The sequence below is a fragment of the Nematostella vectensis genome, chromosome 6, assembly GCF_932526225.1.
Source record: "Nematostella vectensis chromosome 6, jaNemVect1.1, whole genome shotgun sequence".
Classification (NCBI taxonomy): domain Eukaryota; kingdom Metazoa; phylum Cnidaria; class Anthozoa; order Actiniaria; family Edwardsiidae; genus Nematostella; species Nematostella vectensis.
In genome coordinates this window covers 14229613-14246942 of record NC_064039.1, presented here as the reverse complement: position 1 = coordinate 14246942, position 17330 = coordinate 14229613, and the positions used below count along the sequence as shown (strand labels likewise).

General features: G+C 39.2%; 1 protein-coding gene and 1 pseudogene across 1 annotated transcript; one reads left to right on the top strand and one right to left on the bottom strand.

The window, feature by feature from the left end:
* Positions 1–427: 427 nt before the first annotated feature.
* Positions 428–4957, bottom strand: LOC116614307. The gene is made up of 3 exons (XM_048729500.1): positions 4322–4957; positions 1884–2006; positions 428–949 (listed from the first exon to the last, which is right to left on the bottom strand). The coding sequence occupies exons 1-3, from the start codon at positions 4615–4617 to the stop codon at positions 826–828; spliced, it is 543 nt and encodes a 180-aa protein (XP_048585457.1). The 5' UTR covers positions 4618–4957; the 3' UTR covers positions 428–825.
* Positions 4958–12292: 7335 nt separating this feature from the next.
* Positions 12293–16414, top strand: LOC125567932 (annotated as a pseudogene).
* Positions 16415–17330: the final 916 nt, after the last annotated feature.

The following is a 17330-nucleotide window of genomic DNA, read 5'->3' as shown; positions in this document are numbered from 1 at the left end:
GTGTACGCCGAGCTAGGTAATTTCCCGTTGGCATCTCGACTCAATAAAGAGTTGAAATCTGATTTTGCTCCTCTGTATGAAATGACGGTCAACACACAAGTATTGTACCACTTTTTGATGCATTATTTTATTTAAGGATAAATTGCCCTTAACGTCTGCTAAGGGCGTTTCTGAGAACAAAGCGCGTACTTTTTGAACTCCAAAACATCTTCCTTCGTTTACCTTTAACATCCCCCAGGGGAGGGGCCGGGTACTCAGCTATACAATATGGCTAAGATTGTAGAGGGCCTACATTACAAGCCATTACCCAGAATAGAAAAGAATTTCTTTACTGCGAAAATATATTTTCCCATGCGTCACGTTTAGAACGACGTGCACGTCACTAAACAACGTCGTAAATTAGAAATACGTCCCTATTAAACAACTCTTTTTGCATTACATTTGAATTTTATTACAAATGAATTCTAACACAATCATCCGTGCAAATTGTCTTTAGTTTTCTTTTGTCTGTGTTTTCTTATTTTTTATTTTTATATTTATATCCCCTTCCCATTGGGAAACCAGACATTTTTCACACAAAAAAATTCCCTCTAATCAACCAATCGCATTGTATCATATTAAAACTTCTTTGAGCCCTTCATTCTCTGAAAACCTTGAAAGAGCCCCTAAGTTAGCTAATACCAACACGCGCCTTGCCAATCGCCTGCTCTACGTTTCAGGATACAACAGGGTGTATACAAGAAGAAAGGAACAGGAATTATAACCGCCAAAAGGTTGAGAATACGAAGAGCCCATAGAAAACTACTAAGCTGGCGATAATAACATTCAGTCTTTGGAGACGGCATCATAAGAGTTAGCGTTATTGCCGTTTAGCAGTCTGTCGTGAGGATCTCGCTCTTCTTCTTCCTTTGCTTTGGCGATCGCATCCTCGTCTGTCTTTCGTAAGATGCTGTATGAAATAAGAGATGATTAGCTGGGATGCTCACCCTAATCCCCTCGCGTGATTCTTGGTGCTGAGAAAATGGCGAATGCGTAACAACCTCCCCCATCCTCCCCCTAGAATGCTTACCTCTCATCGTCGTCGCATGATACTAGTGGTTAAAAAAAAAGGATTGTGTGGACACCCCTCCCCCCCTTGAATGCTTAGCCCTCATAATCGTCGCTTGACACTTGGGGTTCCACAAATGGTCTGTGCGTGACATCCTCCCCTCCCCCCCTTGAATGCTTAGCCCTCATAATCGTCGCGTGACACTTGGGGTTCCACAAATGGTCTGTGCGTGACATCCTCCCTCCCCCCGTGAAATGCTTAGCCCTCATTATCGTCGCGTGACACTTGTGGTTTTGCAAATGGTCTGTGCGTGACATCCTCCCTCCCCCCGTGAAATGCTTAGCCCTCATTATCGTCGCGTGACACTTGTGGTTTTGCAAATGGTCTGTGCGTGACATCCTCCCTCCTCCCGTGAAATGCTTAGCCCTCATTATCGTCGCGTGACACTTGGGGTTTCGCAAATGGTCTGTGCGTGACATCCTCCCCTCCCCCCCTTGAACGCTTAGCCCTCATGATCGTCGCGTGACACTTGGGGTTCCACAAATGGTCTGTGCGTGACATCCTCCCCTCCACCCCTGGAATGCTTAGCCCTCATAATCGTCGCTTGACACTTGGGGTTCCACAAATGGTTTGTGCGTGACATCCTCCCCTCCCCCCCCCCTTGAATGCTTAGCCCTCATGATCGTCGCGTGACACTTGGGGTTTCGTAAATGGTCTGTGCGTGACATCCTCCCTCCTCCCGTGAAATGCTTAGCCCTCATGATCGTCGCGTGACACTTGGGGTTTCGCAAATGGTCTGTGCGTGGCATCCTCCCCTTCCCCCTGGAATGCTTACCCCTCATCATCGTCGCGTGACACTTGTGGTTTCGCAAATGGTCTGCGCGTGACTGGGCTATTATTGAGACGCTCATCTGGCTTGTCGCCTACAAACTCGTCATCGTAGAAAAATCCCACAAACCTGCAACAAAGGTTCTAGTATAAGTCACCAGATTGCCATAACGCCCGGATAATTATATCAAGCGTCTCGTAAACGCCTCACTCATGCAATGAAAAGGAGACCTGTGTAATTATACCCGCGTTTAAAAGAATCTAACAAGCAACGTTTTGCATCAGGCAATCACAAAAAAATCCAGATCCTATCACATTACCCTGGGTACGAGAGGCCACAGCTCCACTCTTTTACTCACAGGTAACCCAAGCTCTCTTTGTGTATGAATAAATTATAGTGGTTTACGTTATGTTGTCTTTCTCGTTGTTTACAGTAAACGTATAGAATTGAAATAAGCCGTTCACTCTAATCCCTTAGGGGAAACAGAACAACGTAACTCTCGAAATACCGGCCCAAATGGCTTAAAACTTCACCCAGACTATATTTCAGAATCCACTGTCAGGTCAGAATATTATTGAAAGATTTACGATTTTATTTCGTTGTAAAATTAACTGCTTTTTTCAATCACATAAGTTTTTTTGTAAACCATGAGACACACATCGTAACGTAAACCACTATAATTTATTTATACACACAGGAAGCTTGGGTTACCTGTGGTCTACTGTTAAGACCGGGTAACTGTAGTTACCCAGGGTACTATCACATTTACTCGATTCACATTTTAGGGTAAAGACCACCCACCCTTTTTCTTTTATTGTTTTCCCCTTAGTTTCCCCATTTTCTTAACTATTTCATATTTCGAATTACGAAATGAAACATCAAAAACATCAAAAGGGGAAGATGTGTTATCATTCCTTGCCAACATCATGTGAGTTGATCCAGGTTATTAAAATGCCAGTAACGGTACTCATTCTTGCTAATTAAACTTTGCCCATCCGTCTATTTACGTAATGAGCCATTTGCACGACTAATACTACAATTAAATTGTATAAAATAATGAAATAAATATTGTAATAATCTGAGATGTATATTTCGCTGAAAGAACAGTGTTTAACTCTGTAGTACAAATCAAGCTTATATCATGTGAATCATCGACCAAATCAACGACCCATAGAAAGTATAAACATCGATTATTCATAAACATGAATGTAGGGCTATAGGCGCGTAAAAAGAACACTTAACAAAATCCTATATCAAACATCCACCAGATCCCCTGGTCACTTATTTTATTTTGTCACTTATGGATACTTTTATGTCCTAGTTTAGTTTTAGTCCTAGTTTTAGACCTAGTTTAGACGCAATGCTTATGCATGAAAATGAACCGATTGCATTATTTTATGTTCATTTGCATTTGGAACGGCACATGAAAAGAACGGCGTTTGTCCTATGCCTTACTCGTTTAAGCCAGGCATGATCCAGGGTAATTTTGAAGTACAACTTTCACGATTAACTAATTGTACGTTTGTGTGTCACGCAACACTAGTCACGCATATTGTTATAACAACGAGTGTATTCATATTGCAAATTAATACTCAAAAAACGCAAAAAGGTTTTCGATAGTCTCCTAGGTAGCAGCTCTGTTCGACTAATATGTGCAAGATAAATGAGCCCACATAATTACTGGATAATAAAATGACGGATATCAATTTCCGGCTCTTTCTTCTTCAGAATATAACACATAGTAGCCTCAAGATTTAGATAAGCTTAGATGATAGCGGTTAGCTGTCAAACTGTCTCAATAAGAAAACGAGAGACATTCTAAGAGGCATTTTGACGTTTTGTGATGCATGTTTGAGGAACTAAATGCGAAATAAAGACCAGCAATCATTATTAACAGCACTCAGGCGGAAAAGGTCGAAATTCGATCCCTGCCGAGAAGCGTCTGACCAACCTTACATGAAAGAAATATCAAAAAGAGTTGCGGTATTATAAGATGAGAACTTAATACGTGAAGTCGACACACTTCATATGTTTAAAGGAAATAAAATATTGATCTTAAAAGATACGCGTGCACAGCAGGCCATTATTAAAGAAATAAATTTACCCTTGATACGGAGTCTGGGAGTATTAGCTTGGTAAACATTACGTGTCATAGAATTAACACAATACTCAAATGAAAATAAAAAGGGGTATTTCTTTGGTAATGTGCAAACGGGGTATATTTCTATAGCTCATTGAGTTTTGATGTCAAAAATTATATTTATTGTGGCCTACTGAATAGGAGAGGCTGTCCAACTAAGGTTAACAAAAAAAAAAATAAATAAAACAATGAACTGAAATTTATTCTTAAAGATCCCTTAATATAACTATAACAAAGCAACGGCAAAGGAAGCTAAATCAAAATTACACTGCCTATGGATGTGAGACGCGGAACTAAAACTCACCGAGTACCGTCAGCTTTTTCCAAGTTGCCGTAGCCATGTCTCTTCCCTCGTCGCCACTCACCCACATAGAAGTCTCCATTATCGTACTGATACATGCCTTCTCCGTCATCCGGCCTCTTCTGCGTTTTCTTGACTTGAGGTATCATCTCTTCGTCGTCGTCTTCTTCGCAGCAGTCGCTACACATCCACCAATCACCGAACAACATACGGCAACACAAACAACACCGACAGCCCCTACCGCACTCGCAACACCGGCAAAGGTGACACTGACACGCTTTTGTCATACACGAACCCATTGCGCTCCACTAGAACCACTAACAGTCTAACCCAAAAGAGCGGCGAGCTTCAGCGCGCTAGTAAACTCGCCAGGGCACGGTGAAAACAAGAGCTCGACTCAACGCATTTACATTAGCATATAAGCACTGAAGGGGTCACCAGTTTAACGCCACTCTGCGAATCAACAACTCCCTCGAGAGCCTAGACACGCTGCTATGCCTTCAGTCTCTAGAGTGCGCCAAGGGTATAATTATAAATCAAAGATCATACAGATGTTATTCAATACCTGTGTGATGTAATCGCTGGAATATTTTGGTTAATTTCTGAGTACGCAACTTGCTTTCTTGTTAACACTGGACCTACGTCAGGTCGAGTGATCTTTTTACACACAACAAACCGCTAGCAACTAAAGATAGTGACCAAAGAGTGATCTTTTTACACACAACAGACCCCTAGCAACGATAAATAATGACCTACACCTTCAAATAGCAAATTAAAAACTTTTATTTTATGTGGCGTTCAACCGTCTTAAAATAGTGCAATGGAGTAAAAACATTTCATTCAATACACGGAGTCTGATACGAGAGAACGAATCCCCGTAACTCATAAAAGCGCTCCTAGAAGTTATTTTTAGAACAGATATCTATTTCTAGATTGCGCTAAATGGGTGTAGACATTTGTAAGCTTGGCGGAAAAACCGCCGCGGCGCTTATTTGATCTCTCCAGTGAGTTTACTCCAGGAGTAAACATGCTCTCAGAACAATAACAAAACAAGCTTACAAAAAAAAAACATGTTTTCGTTATTTCCCTTCTCATAAACATCCCTTCGTCACATGATTCTATCAATTGCAACACGTGTAAACGAGGCGCTTATTCGGGGGAGGCACTAATTTATATTTTCTTTTGCATTTTAGGCGAGGTGCTTATTGGGGGAAGGTACTAATTTTTTTTCTTTTGCATTTTTAGCGAGGTGCTTATTGGGGGGAGGCACTAATTAATATTTTCTTTGGACCAAATGTCCTGTGGTTTTTTTTTTTTTTTTTTTTTTTGCTGAAAGCTAACCACCAGTCTAGAAAAGCTTATTAGGACCTACAATACAAGAAAAGTTTGGTGGCAACGGGAATAGGACGGAAAAAAGAAAGTCCAAAATTATGACGTGTAAATTCCAGCATGGAAACGAGGCCGAAATAGGAATACTCACCAAACATTGCTAAAATACGTATTTGTAGTCCAATATTGGGATAAGGAATAATAATTTGGTGGCACAGGGGTCCTGTGAGCTTAAGGCCACTCTACCCTGAATTTTGAAAAAATGGAACAAAACTAACATACAACTGTGTATTTGTTTTAAATAGATTTTTATTAAAGGAATCTGTTTAATACCAAGGTTTATCATGTAGACTTTCCATTTTCACCGTTTTTGCACAGGGCGTGGCCCCCTAATGTGGCTTTCTGGCCCCCTGCAGGGCCTTGGTAGTGATTTATGGTAGAAGATTCAAGTTCTTATAACGCATAAACAATTAATCTTATTCTATTGAAACTTAGCAAATACTTATAACTGACATAGGTTAAGAATCTAATGATGCCATTTTGCAATACAAGCTTTCATGTCGTCATGGCAACCAAAACTTGGTCAAGAATGGTAAAATTTATTTAGAAGGCTGATTTCTTACCCTACTTCAAAAAGCTATCATTATTCTCCTCCATGCAACTAGAAGAGAGACATCTGAAAATTTGGATAGGCTTCATTGAATATTTTATTAGTTATAGCATTTTAAAGCTCGCCGATGATTAAAAGTGTGTTTCTTGAGAAAATGCCCTGAAAAGTCAATGTAACTTTATAAATACATAAAAACAGCTGTGAGTTATCAATCAAAGTTTTTACATTAACAGAAGTGCCTAGAGATGCAGTCAGTTCATGCTTTGGGACATTATTTCTTGTTTGTTTGTCTTTTACATCTATTTTTATTCTGTTGGGGGCCTTGCATGGGGTCTTCATTGAAGCCACCACTTGCGTATGAGGCTCCCCCTTCCTTTTCTTGCGCCTCTTGTTCTCGCACAAGTTTTGCCCGCTCTAGTGCCTGCCTCTTCTTCTTTACTACACCATTTGATGCTCTTGCTGCACCATACAGACTTTTTCTGTCTCTTTTTTTGCCAGCATCCAAGGTGTTATCTCCATGTCCTAGTTTCGCTAGCTCGAGAACACGGGCTCTCCCAATTGAGCCGCTGTCAAACTGTAGCACTGCTGACATAGCGGCCATTTCAATTGCTTTTGGTCCTTTGAATTTGTGCTTGGGTGCTCTGGCCCAAACAACACTGTTTATACATTCATTTTGGTTCTGTGAGTAACCAGGAAGGCACCTGAGTAGCAATGATCGCTCACTTAGTCGCGTAAAGGTTGGCTTCAGCAACTCTAAAAATACAGGGTCAAGGTAGTGAGTTTGAGGGTCTACATCAGTTTTAGTCCTCCAATAAGCACACCATGTGCTTTCATCCTTTGGGCAGTATTGATGTCTCACTTTAGGATCTGTAATCAAGGTACAGTGATATAAAACCGCAAGTATTGCAAATCCTTCTCTGACTTAGCATCCCTGTTGACATTGCGCCGTATTGCCTTTCCGTAGTATTCTTGTAGCAGATTTTTTTGTTTTATCTGACAATCTATGTCCTCTTCCTCCAACACTTTTCCCATCTCCAAGCTTGCCCTTGGTTTTTTTCTTTAGTTCACGTAACGCGGTTCCTAGTCTCTTTTGCACATGGCCGATGCAGTCAAGTTTTATGACCCGGTTACATTCAACACTCTCTTCCTCGTGTTGCCTTTTCCATGTCTTATAGTCATCAGTCTTTAGCCAAGCTTTGTACTCTGCACACTGTCTGTCCATATTTTCATATTTTTCACATGCATGGATTACTACGTATTTCCTTTTTATCAAATTTTGGGATTTTATTTGCTACTGTCGATTATAAGCTGCCAGCTTAATTAATAGTAAGTCAGGCCCGTAGCCAGAGTTTTTTTGCGAGGCGAAACCTTCAACATCAAGAGGAAAAAAGCGAGGGTTAAGTGAAGAAGATGATACAGACAGTGGAGAAGAGGACGAGGGTGGTACGGATGGTACCGATGTTGACTTTAAAACTATAACTGAATCTTTGCCGTTCCTTACCTCAGACCAAGCTGGGAAAGTTGCTAAGCAGCTCTCTGAAACACAAGGTTTTTTGATATCGGTCGGACATCCACAAATCCCTTGTTGAACTACCAAGGTCTGATCTGTTGCTGATAACCGAGGCTATATATCGCAATGAGAGACAGGGTATTAAATTAGACGCATCGCGATGTAGCCAAACCTACAGAAACATAGAGAATCTCGTGTCGTTAGATCCCTCCGAGTGGAGTGCAAGATGCAATTCTGTAATCAGCAGTGCTCTGAAAGGGCTGTCTACTCCGGAATTGTCTATTAGCAGAGAGGCGTTCAACCTACTCGAGGCAAGGAAAGCAATTGCCAATGACCAACTTTACTCTCTTGTGCAGCCTGTTTTCATTGGTCCTATTCCCTTTTCGTGTAATCTGCTTATGTATTCAATCGCGCGGAGTAGGCTGTGTTGTAATGTTTTAGAAAACTATACCCTGGGGGGTCTTAAGCTTGAAAGCATGGCTGGACAAGCTAACTTTGAAAATTCCCGAATACCCTGCGGGTGACCTCCTGACCGCAATAGACAACGACCAAGTACTGATATAAAAGTGGACAGTGCGCAAAGAAAACCGCGCACAGATCAGTATTCTCACAAGTGTGTGCACGACAACTTTGAATCCAAGCGGAAACCTCCAGCAGGGCAGAGAATTACACCCAGGGTAATTATTATTTTTTTCTTGTAAAGTGTAGTCATTAGAACTATTATAGTGGAGAGGGAGGGGGGAGGACACCAAAGAAGTATAAACAAATTGTATCAATATATCACTGATAAACAGTTTTGTCCTTGTCACGTGCACTCATTCATTCTTGTCGTCCATCCTCATACCTATGTTGTTAGTTAATTCTCTTATATGTCCACTTCTTTGATGTGTAGATCATTGGAACTCCAAGCAATTTTAATGCCATAACTAAAATACAAAACATCTACGTACCTTTTTATCACTCTGCTAAACAATCATGTGCAAAGAAAAGGGTACAGATTTTGTAATTGGTATTTAGCAACAGTATTATTTTTGGTAAAGCCATTACTGCTGGTACTTTTAAAAATCCTACCTCAAGTGGCTTTGTCTTACCCTTGCCCTGCAATCATATTGACCTATATATTGGTGATTATAGTACATACAAATCAACAACCTACTTAAACCTTTTGAGTAAATGGGATAACCGCTGCAAGCTTGCAAAGGTAAATCCTTCTATGATCCCTAACCTTGTGGAGGAAAGCACTTTCACCCAAGAACAACATAACCTCTTGCGGCAGGAGGTATGTTGTTTGAGTATATTTGCCATTACTTTCCATTATGAAGACACAGATGTATCAAAAAGTCAAAGTCAGTGAGAGCTTGCAGTTGATATCGTAAGAGACAAGAGTCAAGAGTTGTACACACTTGATGGGGTTCCAGTCGAAATTCGCTTGCCATTGTAGATTTGTAAAGATGAGGACGAGCATATCTTTTGTATTTTTTCGCTTTTCAAGACTTGGTAAAGAAAGATGATTACAATGTTTAAGCAATGGATCAAAGAATAACTTTTTTTCTATTATTAAGATAGGGGTTTAATCGAAACCTGAATTGAATGGAATAAAAAGACATCTCTGGAGTGTTTACCAGTTCGAGTCGATCGGTTCATTCAAGCAAATGAATTTCAACCGGATTATTCGCAAACTGAGTTGTAGAAAAACGATTTCTTCCACGTGCGAATGCGAACGGCCATAAAACCAAGACGGGGCGAACAACTTCCCTTAAGTTAGTAAACTCGCAAAAATTCACCTTCGAACAGCACCCCGGGGTTGAAAATGTTGAAAGAACCACATGCAATTGTAATAATCTGATTCACTGTTAAGCCTCAAAGTACAACAAATTGACAAACTGGAAAAGTGAAATAGTTTTTTTTACCGCGCCGATTGACAACAGGATTTTATTCAGTCATTCAAGGAATGATATTTCACTACAAAACGAACAATCGAATTATCGACAAAAATCAGTCCTTACAATCAGGAAGGAGGATAGGTAAACATAAAATTCGAATTTGTTTTATAGCCAAGAAAAGCACGGTGAAGGGTGCAAGTTTTCTTGTGAGTGTTTTCTTATCGCACCGTACGCTTTGTTTTGCCAGTAAATGTACATTTGTGCAGTTGCTGTGCATTCCCTTTCACATATACCAAGTCTTGATGGCAGTTTTTCTTTAAAAAACATAACTATTTAGGGATTATAATGCTAGTACCATCTACTGCATTTGTTTGTTTGTTTATTTATTAAAAGAAAAGAAAATACAATCGAGTTTTTTTGCCGTTCACTCATTGAAGATTTTCAGTCCTCGCATCTCAACATACAAACATTTTTTCACTCTGTATTATTTTAAAGCATAGACGCTTTTAAACTATGCATTCTGCTTTGCTATGCGTCTCGCAATTATTTACAGCGTATATCTTATTTCTTTGATCACAATTGTGATCGAAAAAGGAGCGAGTTTGCCGAAAAATTGGGTGGTTCGTGCGCATATGGTGTTCAAAAGCTTATAAAAAATATTAATAAAAACCACCGCTCCAATTGCTGCAGGATTCCTTATGGATACTTTGCTCAGGTTACACTCAGCTATTTTCTGGGAAAGATTCGGGCTCCACGATCAATTATAAGTGTATTTTGGGTGGGAGCGTCCTATTTTGTATGGGAATGTCTAATGTTCATCCCCCACTTGTACAACTCTTGACGTCAGATATTCGGATGTCGCCGGTTTCATGCAAAAATTTGCCAAAATTGCGAATTTTAAAAGGATCAAAAATCAGGTTTCCGTTTAAACCAAGTATCGAAAATTGGAGGAATTATTTTTGGGATATTACGCTACTATACTAACAATTTGTTAAAATTGTCAATTTGTCAAAATAAGCTAAAGAGAATTTCGTGTCACGTTCTCTTCAAAATATTCAACCCTGTACCATACTATGTGTAAAAAAAAGTAATTAGAATAACCATTAAAAATCACAACTGCTGCAGTTTGAGAGCACAATCCTAGAAGTATTCAATGAAGAATTTTCTTTTATTATTGAAAGACAATTGAAATAAGGAATCAAAGAGAGGATTTGTAGAATTTGGCATTTTGAATGATTTATACTCACAAAGCTTGTAATCAAACACTTAAAGATTTCTTCTGCAGTGAATTGTTTGCTCCATTTTTCTGTTTTTCTTTTAGAATAAAAACCTCATCCAGGATTTCCTTTACAAGACTGCCAAGGAGCAAACCATCATTAATGGTGTCAAGGGATGACATTGACCAGAGGGTTGAAAAAATAAGGGCGAGAGAAGGAAAAAGAGTTTGTCCATTATGTGAAATCATGATGGACAAGAAGAACAGAAAGTGCGTGCAGTGTGGTGCAAATCTAAAGGAAGTAGAGAAGGAACTGAATGGAAGCTCCTTATTGGGGACAGCGCTGGTTGCACCAACACGGCAGTATGTTCATCGCGTGAAGGAGGTCCATCTAGGCTTCAGGGTAGACGAGGAGGAACACAGCAACTGTCTACCAGGAAGACCAGCTGTCTGAAGTCTACGATGAGTGGGGTCCCACATAGCAAGCAACCATCCAGACAATCCACCCACTGTAGCAGCTGCAAACCCAGTATTTGTCAGCCCAAATTCATTTGAGTCGGTGAAAATAGTTCTGAGGAAAGTCGTATGTGGAAGTAAAATAGCAAGTTTATTATGCTGGAATTTGTAAGCAAGAATCATCTATGAATATTATCCAAATTTATATGGCAGTTGTGGACAAGCAGCCTTGTGATCATGAGGAGCCCCAGAGGGGAGAAAACGGTACCAGCGAGGATGCTTATTCCCAGCATGCGTCAAGCGTTTTCGTGTTAATTGAATGAATTTTTATGACAGCACTTTGATCGGTGCCAGGTGGGTACAGTGTGTTTTCTATCGACACTTGGCCTCTATAAATATTGGATTATGCCATGTATGGGAATATGGTGTAACTTAGCGCCAAATATGAATCAAAGCGCGCGCTCTATTGATTCAGTCTACAACATGCGACTCGTCGGGTAAGACCTCGTTCTTCCCGATTTCGTTATGTTATTTGATGTGATTTCACTGAAAATTGACCCAAACAAAAGGTGGTACGCACTTAATATTGACCTATGCGGTTTACCACCACGAAAATTCGTCAATTTGAAGTTCTTTGAAGCATTCCCGGCCGAAGCTATAAAGATAGCGCAGAAGGATGTGAGGACGGTCGCCGGCGATCCAGCTCCGATCGAATGGTTTTATACAGATTGCGTTGCCTGGAACAAGGCTAGAACTAAAGAAGTCTACGTCCTTTCTACGTTTAGGGTAATCGCGAGGATTTCAGCAAATCGAGATTCCCGTAGACTTCTTAACGTACAACCTGTTGCAACACCGCCCCCCATGCCTCGCCAGTACTCGTCTGATAAAACATTCTCCTGCAACAAAAAAGAGAAAAAAACGAGAGCGAGCGAAGGATTGCTTTCGGGAGATAGCTAAACTCTGCAGCAGAATGAACGAGACGGTTGCTTCAGTGCTCGCTCATTCGTGCACCACAGATAATGGCGGGAAAGAGGCCAAGGAGACAATCAGGCAAGTTATTGATGAAGTAGTGGAGAAGCGCGGCGTCAAGCGAGGCCTGGAAGAGATCATGTCCGAAGAGACGTGGAACGCTAGGGTGGAGGTGATGAGGGGGGTACCCGACTGGCTATACCTCCTAGTCAAATTAGAGGGTAAAATCCCTCTAATTCATCCATTCATTCATTTTTTTATTTATTGAAGGATTGTTCTTGACCAAAAACTTTTAGTAAAAATGTGTGAAACGTTTTACAATAATAACTGGCTAGTACAATAAGTGTTACATTTGAGTTTTGCCTTTTAGGCAGCAGACACCATCCCAATCCTCCCTATAAAAAACCACATGAAGGCCCTGAGGGAGATGGTTTTTAACATCACCAGAGAGATTATGGAGATAAAGCCACTCCCATCTGGAGTGATCGGCTTTCAAGTCTCCATGAACGAAGTTGTGTTATGGAGTATACGGGAGCAGCGGCATCATGGTTGCCGGAATGACACCTTTGAGTTTCATCTGGAATTGAATGGAAGACCTTTGTTTGGTAAGTGCAATAATTTCTAGGCATCAGGGCCATGGGAGACAGGAGATAAAAATGGCAAAGTTTAAATTGTAAAGTTGTGTTAGCTTTTATTTGGTTGATTTTTTTTTTGCCTAGATGTTGCTTGTGTAATATAAAACAAAATAAGCTTCGGTACTTTTTGGTAGATTATCCGTTCTTGAGACATTTCAAATTGTACGACCCTTGATTTGTCTGAAGTTGTCCAATTTGGGCGAAATTACTACTTTTTTTCATGATTTATGGCAACTTTGTTCAATAAAAATAATCAAAGTAAAGATCTAAAAATTTCAGTTGGCTAACTGTACCATGCATCTATTTCAGGAAAAGACCAAGTCAGCATTGGGATTGTGGCTGCTGATCATCCCTATCTATCGAGTCAAAGTTCCAAGGCTGTGTATACCATTGCTAGAGCAAATTGCAAGGAAAGCAGGTAAGTACGTTTTTTGTTCATTTCTATTCAAATATTTTGAAAGGTATATATAATATTTTTACTTGGGATTCATTTTACCATATTTCACATAAGCTGTGCTATCAAACTTCATTAAAAAATCATTAAAATAATAGACTCTTAAATTGAGAAAAGGGAGCTTAATATAAAGGAAACATTTTTCTGTAGATAATCATTAGGGTAAGTTCCATTTTTTTAAGGCTACGAATGAAATATAGCAACTGTTAGTAAAATGTCAGGGCTTTAATTACAAATATAGAAGTTTATAAGTTTGCAAAGAAAACATATAAAAATGGTTTTATTTTAGACAAAATATACGAAACATGATCAAGGACATCAACAAGAGGAAGGACAAGCTGAAGGAGAGTGGTATTGTTGTTGATGGAAGGCAATGCAGTATCATTTTGAAAGGTAAATATATCTTTTACTAAGTTAACTGTGTTACCTTCTTTTCTATCTTTTACAACTATGCCAGTCATATGGTGATACTTTAGCTTTCATAGCTTTTATCCAATAAAAATCTATATTGCTTAACTCATTGCAATTTCTTTTAGTAATCCTTGATTATAAAAGATTTTGCCTGTTACTTCCAAAAAAGGATGACCCAGATTTCCAGCTTGGAGGGAGAGGTGTAGATGTTGAGTTCTGTATGTTTTGCCATGCTATACGGGTAAGTTCCTAGTGAGAAACATAAAAACGAAAGCTGGAGAAATACTAAAAACTGCACTTACAAAAACTAAGAACATTTCAATTTCAATTTTTATTTACAATTTTCAGAGTTGCAGTGAGAAATGTGACCTTGGGAATGGGACTGTGTGCTTAGAACACTTGCTCAAAACAAAGGCAAACATTGGAGGGTATGTGTTAATACCTCAGTCCATGGGGGCTTATTTCATTTTCTCTCTTTGAGGGGGGGGGGGGGGGGGATAGGGGGCCTATTTTCATTAATAGAGCTTTTATGTTATTTGTTTGCTGATTTGCTGATATTTGTTTAGAAACAAAACTGAATTTTTTGTTCTAATTTATGGAGCATAATATCTTTGTATTGAAGGTTCAAAGGAATAAGAGATGACCTCTTATTTCTACTAAATGAAGAGATGACAAGCATAAATTTTTGTGCTCTTCATTGCGAGCTAAGAAACACAGAGCAGCTCCTGGCCTGCCTTGGTCTGTTTGCCTTTGAAGTTGGCTCCCTGAATCACTGCAATGATGTTCTAAAGGAGTTGGGCCCTGAGACCATGCATTGTGACAGGATCACTGTACAGGCAAAACCAGGGCAACAAACTCGTTTGGAAACTCACAATGTTCATGTTCGAAGTATGTCTGGTAGGTGAAGTTTATTTTTTGACATTTAAAGGATGCTCATCCAACTTGCTATGAAACCATAAAGATATGTTTAGATGATTGGTGAATAAATATAATAAGTGAATTTAAATGTATCCTTACATTAAAAATAACAATTATACAGTATATTTTTAGTATCAACAATTACAGCAAAATATTTTTATAAAATATAAAATAATTAAAAATACATTATAATATACTATGAGTTTACATTTCTATAAGAATTCAACAATTTGTTTCAGCTGCACTGCAAGAGAAAGTAGATGAGCTTCTCTCAATTTGGGAAGAGAAAGTGAGCAACATCAGCAAGAGGTTCAAGGATTCTTTCGCACCTGAGACTACAAGACGCTCTTCCCAGAGGAAAGTTCTAACTAGAGGCAAAAAGAGAGATCATGGTACAAGCAGAAATGAGGAAATGAGTAAGCTAGCAGCAGAGCTAGCTATTCAGAGTTTCAAAAAGGTATCATTATAAAAAAAATAATAACAGATATATTACTTTCATGATGATGATAATAACAACATATATGACAATACTGTGTATGATACATAATAGTGCTTATGCATTGATAGGGCCACAGTGATATGGGATCCTTATGTCTAAGGACCCCTTTAACAATTAAAAATGGCATTTATTTGGTTACAAACACTGGTTACAAGGAATGTTTTGAAGTGCTCTATTGATTTGAGATTCTTTAGTGATTTTATACTTTAATTTATTTTAGGTGTTCTCTGACTGGAGAGACATAGCATTGACAATGAGGGATCGAGAATATGCTCAAGATGAAGAGGACCAGATAGATGTCTTTGATGTGAAGGTACTTGAACGTTAAAATTTTAATGTTTTTTAGGGAAATATAGCCCCTGGGGAAACTCCCATAAAAACAGACTGGGTGATCTTCAGCACGATCAATTTTTACCCCAAGGGATAGCCCTTTGGGTAACAATTATTACAGACTACAGTACATTGCACATGGTCGGAGCAATTTCTAAACCTAAGTGATGACACAAAAACATTTCCAATTTTCATTTTTTTTTTCGTTAATTTTATTACGGCGCTTTAGGCACCACGATCAAGCACATCTCTTACATGACAACTTTGAAATGGATGGCATCTGGTCTATTATTGAGAGTAAATGCAGGGTTGTTCTACTGTATAATTCCAATAAGCTATTGCCTATTTAGCAGTGTTGCTGTAATGCTTTCTGTGCTTTTTTACTTTAGTGCAAAGAATGGGGATTTCTGTTAAAGAACATCTTTTGAATAAGACTTGGGACAGGTGACTATGGCCACATGACAATTGAGCATGCATCAATGCTCTTTAGAAACCATCGGTCTATAGGAAAGATGTCAAACCAGGGCTTCGAGGCAAGCCACAAAGTCCACCGACAGCTCTATTTGAGAGCCACATCTCATGATTCACCAGGGGATGCGTCATCATGTAAGCATATTATTTCACATTTTTAAAAACATTACTGTCTTGTGGGGTAATGTGAGTTTAGAATTTGCAATTGTTATCTTTAGCCTGTTATTCACGATTAGACAAGGTCTAGTAGGAGAAAACTAGCTTTTTACACCACTAATATCCAATTATTTTCTACCTTTAGTACAACAGCTAATCACCCACCAGTACGCCCAAATGCTGCTCTTCCTTAGGCTGTCATTCAGAAAAGCTAAATTAAGTGTCCAGAAAGCTAACAGTCAAGTTTAATTTGAAATAAAAGGTTCATGATAAATGTCGAATGCACGACCATAGTTAGAAAATCCTGTTCTGGGAGGCTCTTTATGCTAGCTCATTCTATGAATGTGCAAAAAACAAAAAAATGGGAACAACAAAAATAAAAATAGTTATCTTCTTAATTTCAGTCGCCATACATGTCTTTTTTGAAGTAATTTTTTTAATAGGAACCTCTTTCTACTTTACTGGATGTAAGTGGTCGACATCAAGGAAGATAAATCAAGATAACAAGCTATGGATTGAGGTTATAGACAATCTATTCACCTCAATATTCTCCAAGGACTATCTTGAATATACTTACAAAAAGACACTAGAGAGCGATGGCAAAGTTAGGAACGCGGAATGTGTGGTGTCCACTGAGTGTTGTAGATAGCGCATCGAACACTGTTTGTTTTCTAAGTGACTGATTCAATATGTAAGTAATTAAGTTTGATTGACACAAGTTGATAATTGCTGCTTAAAATGCTGTAATTATTGATCTATTCCAGAATGTTTTAATATAATAAATATTGGAAGAAATCCTTGAGGCCGGTCTTAAAAGCGCTTCGTAGCCGGAGTCTACTTCAAATTTCTGAAGGAACAAGTGAAGAGCCGACCGAAGCAAAAAGCATGGCAGATAAAGACAAAGAGACATCGGCATCTAGCACCGGTACCGATAGCGAAACAGATATACGAACAAGAAGGAAACAATTACGCTGCAAGATAACGCGTGCGATTAAGCGCATCCGCGATTTGACGACAACAGATACTACCACGGCGAAACGATTTCGCAAAGAACTAGATCAGCTAAGAAAGGACTTCGAAAGCGCGTGCGAAATACACAGCTTGTTCTACGAATTCGAAAACCCGGATCATGATGCATTGGACGCGTGGGAAAACGATTTGAACA

Excerpts from the sequence above, each read along its gene's own strand:
- LOC116614307 (XM_048729500.1), bottom strand. The coding sequence starts at position 4,617 with ATGGGTTCGTGTATGACAAAAGCGTGTCAGTGTCACCTTTGCCGGTGT. Across the intron at positions 2,007-4,321 it reads GAAAAAGCTGACGGTACTCG|GTTTGTGGGATTTTTCTACG; the intron begins GTGAGTTTTAGT and ends CCTTTGTTGCAG. Across the intron at positions 950-1,883 it reads TCACGCGACGATGATGAGGG|CATCTTACGAAAGACAGACG; the intron begins GTAAGCATTCCA and ends TATTTCATACAG.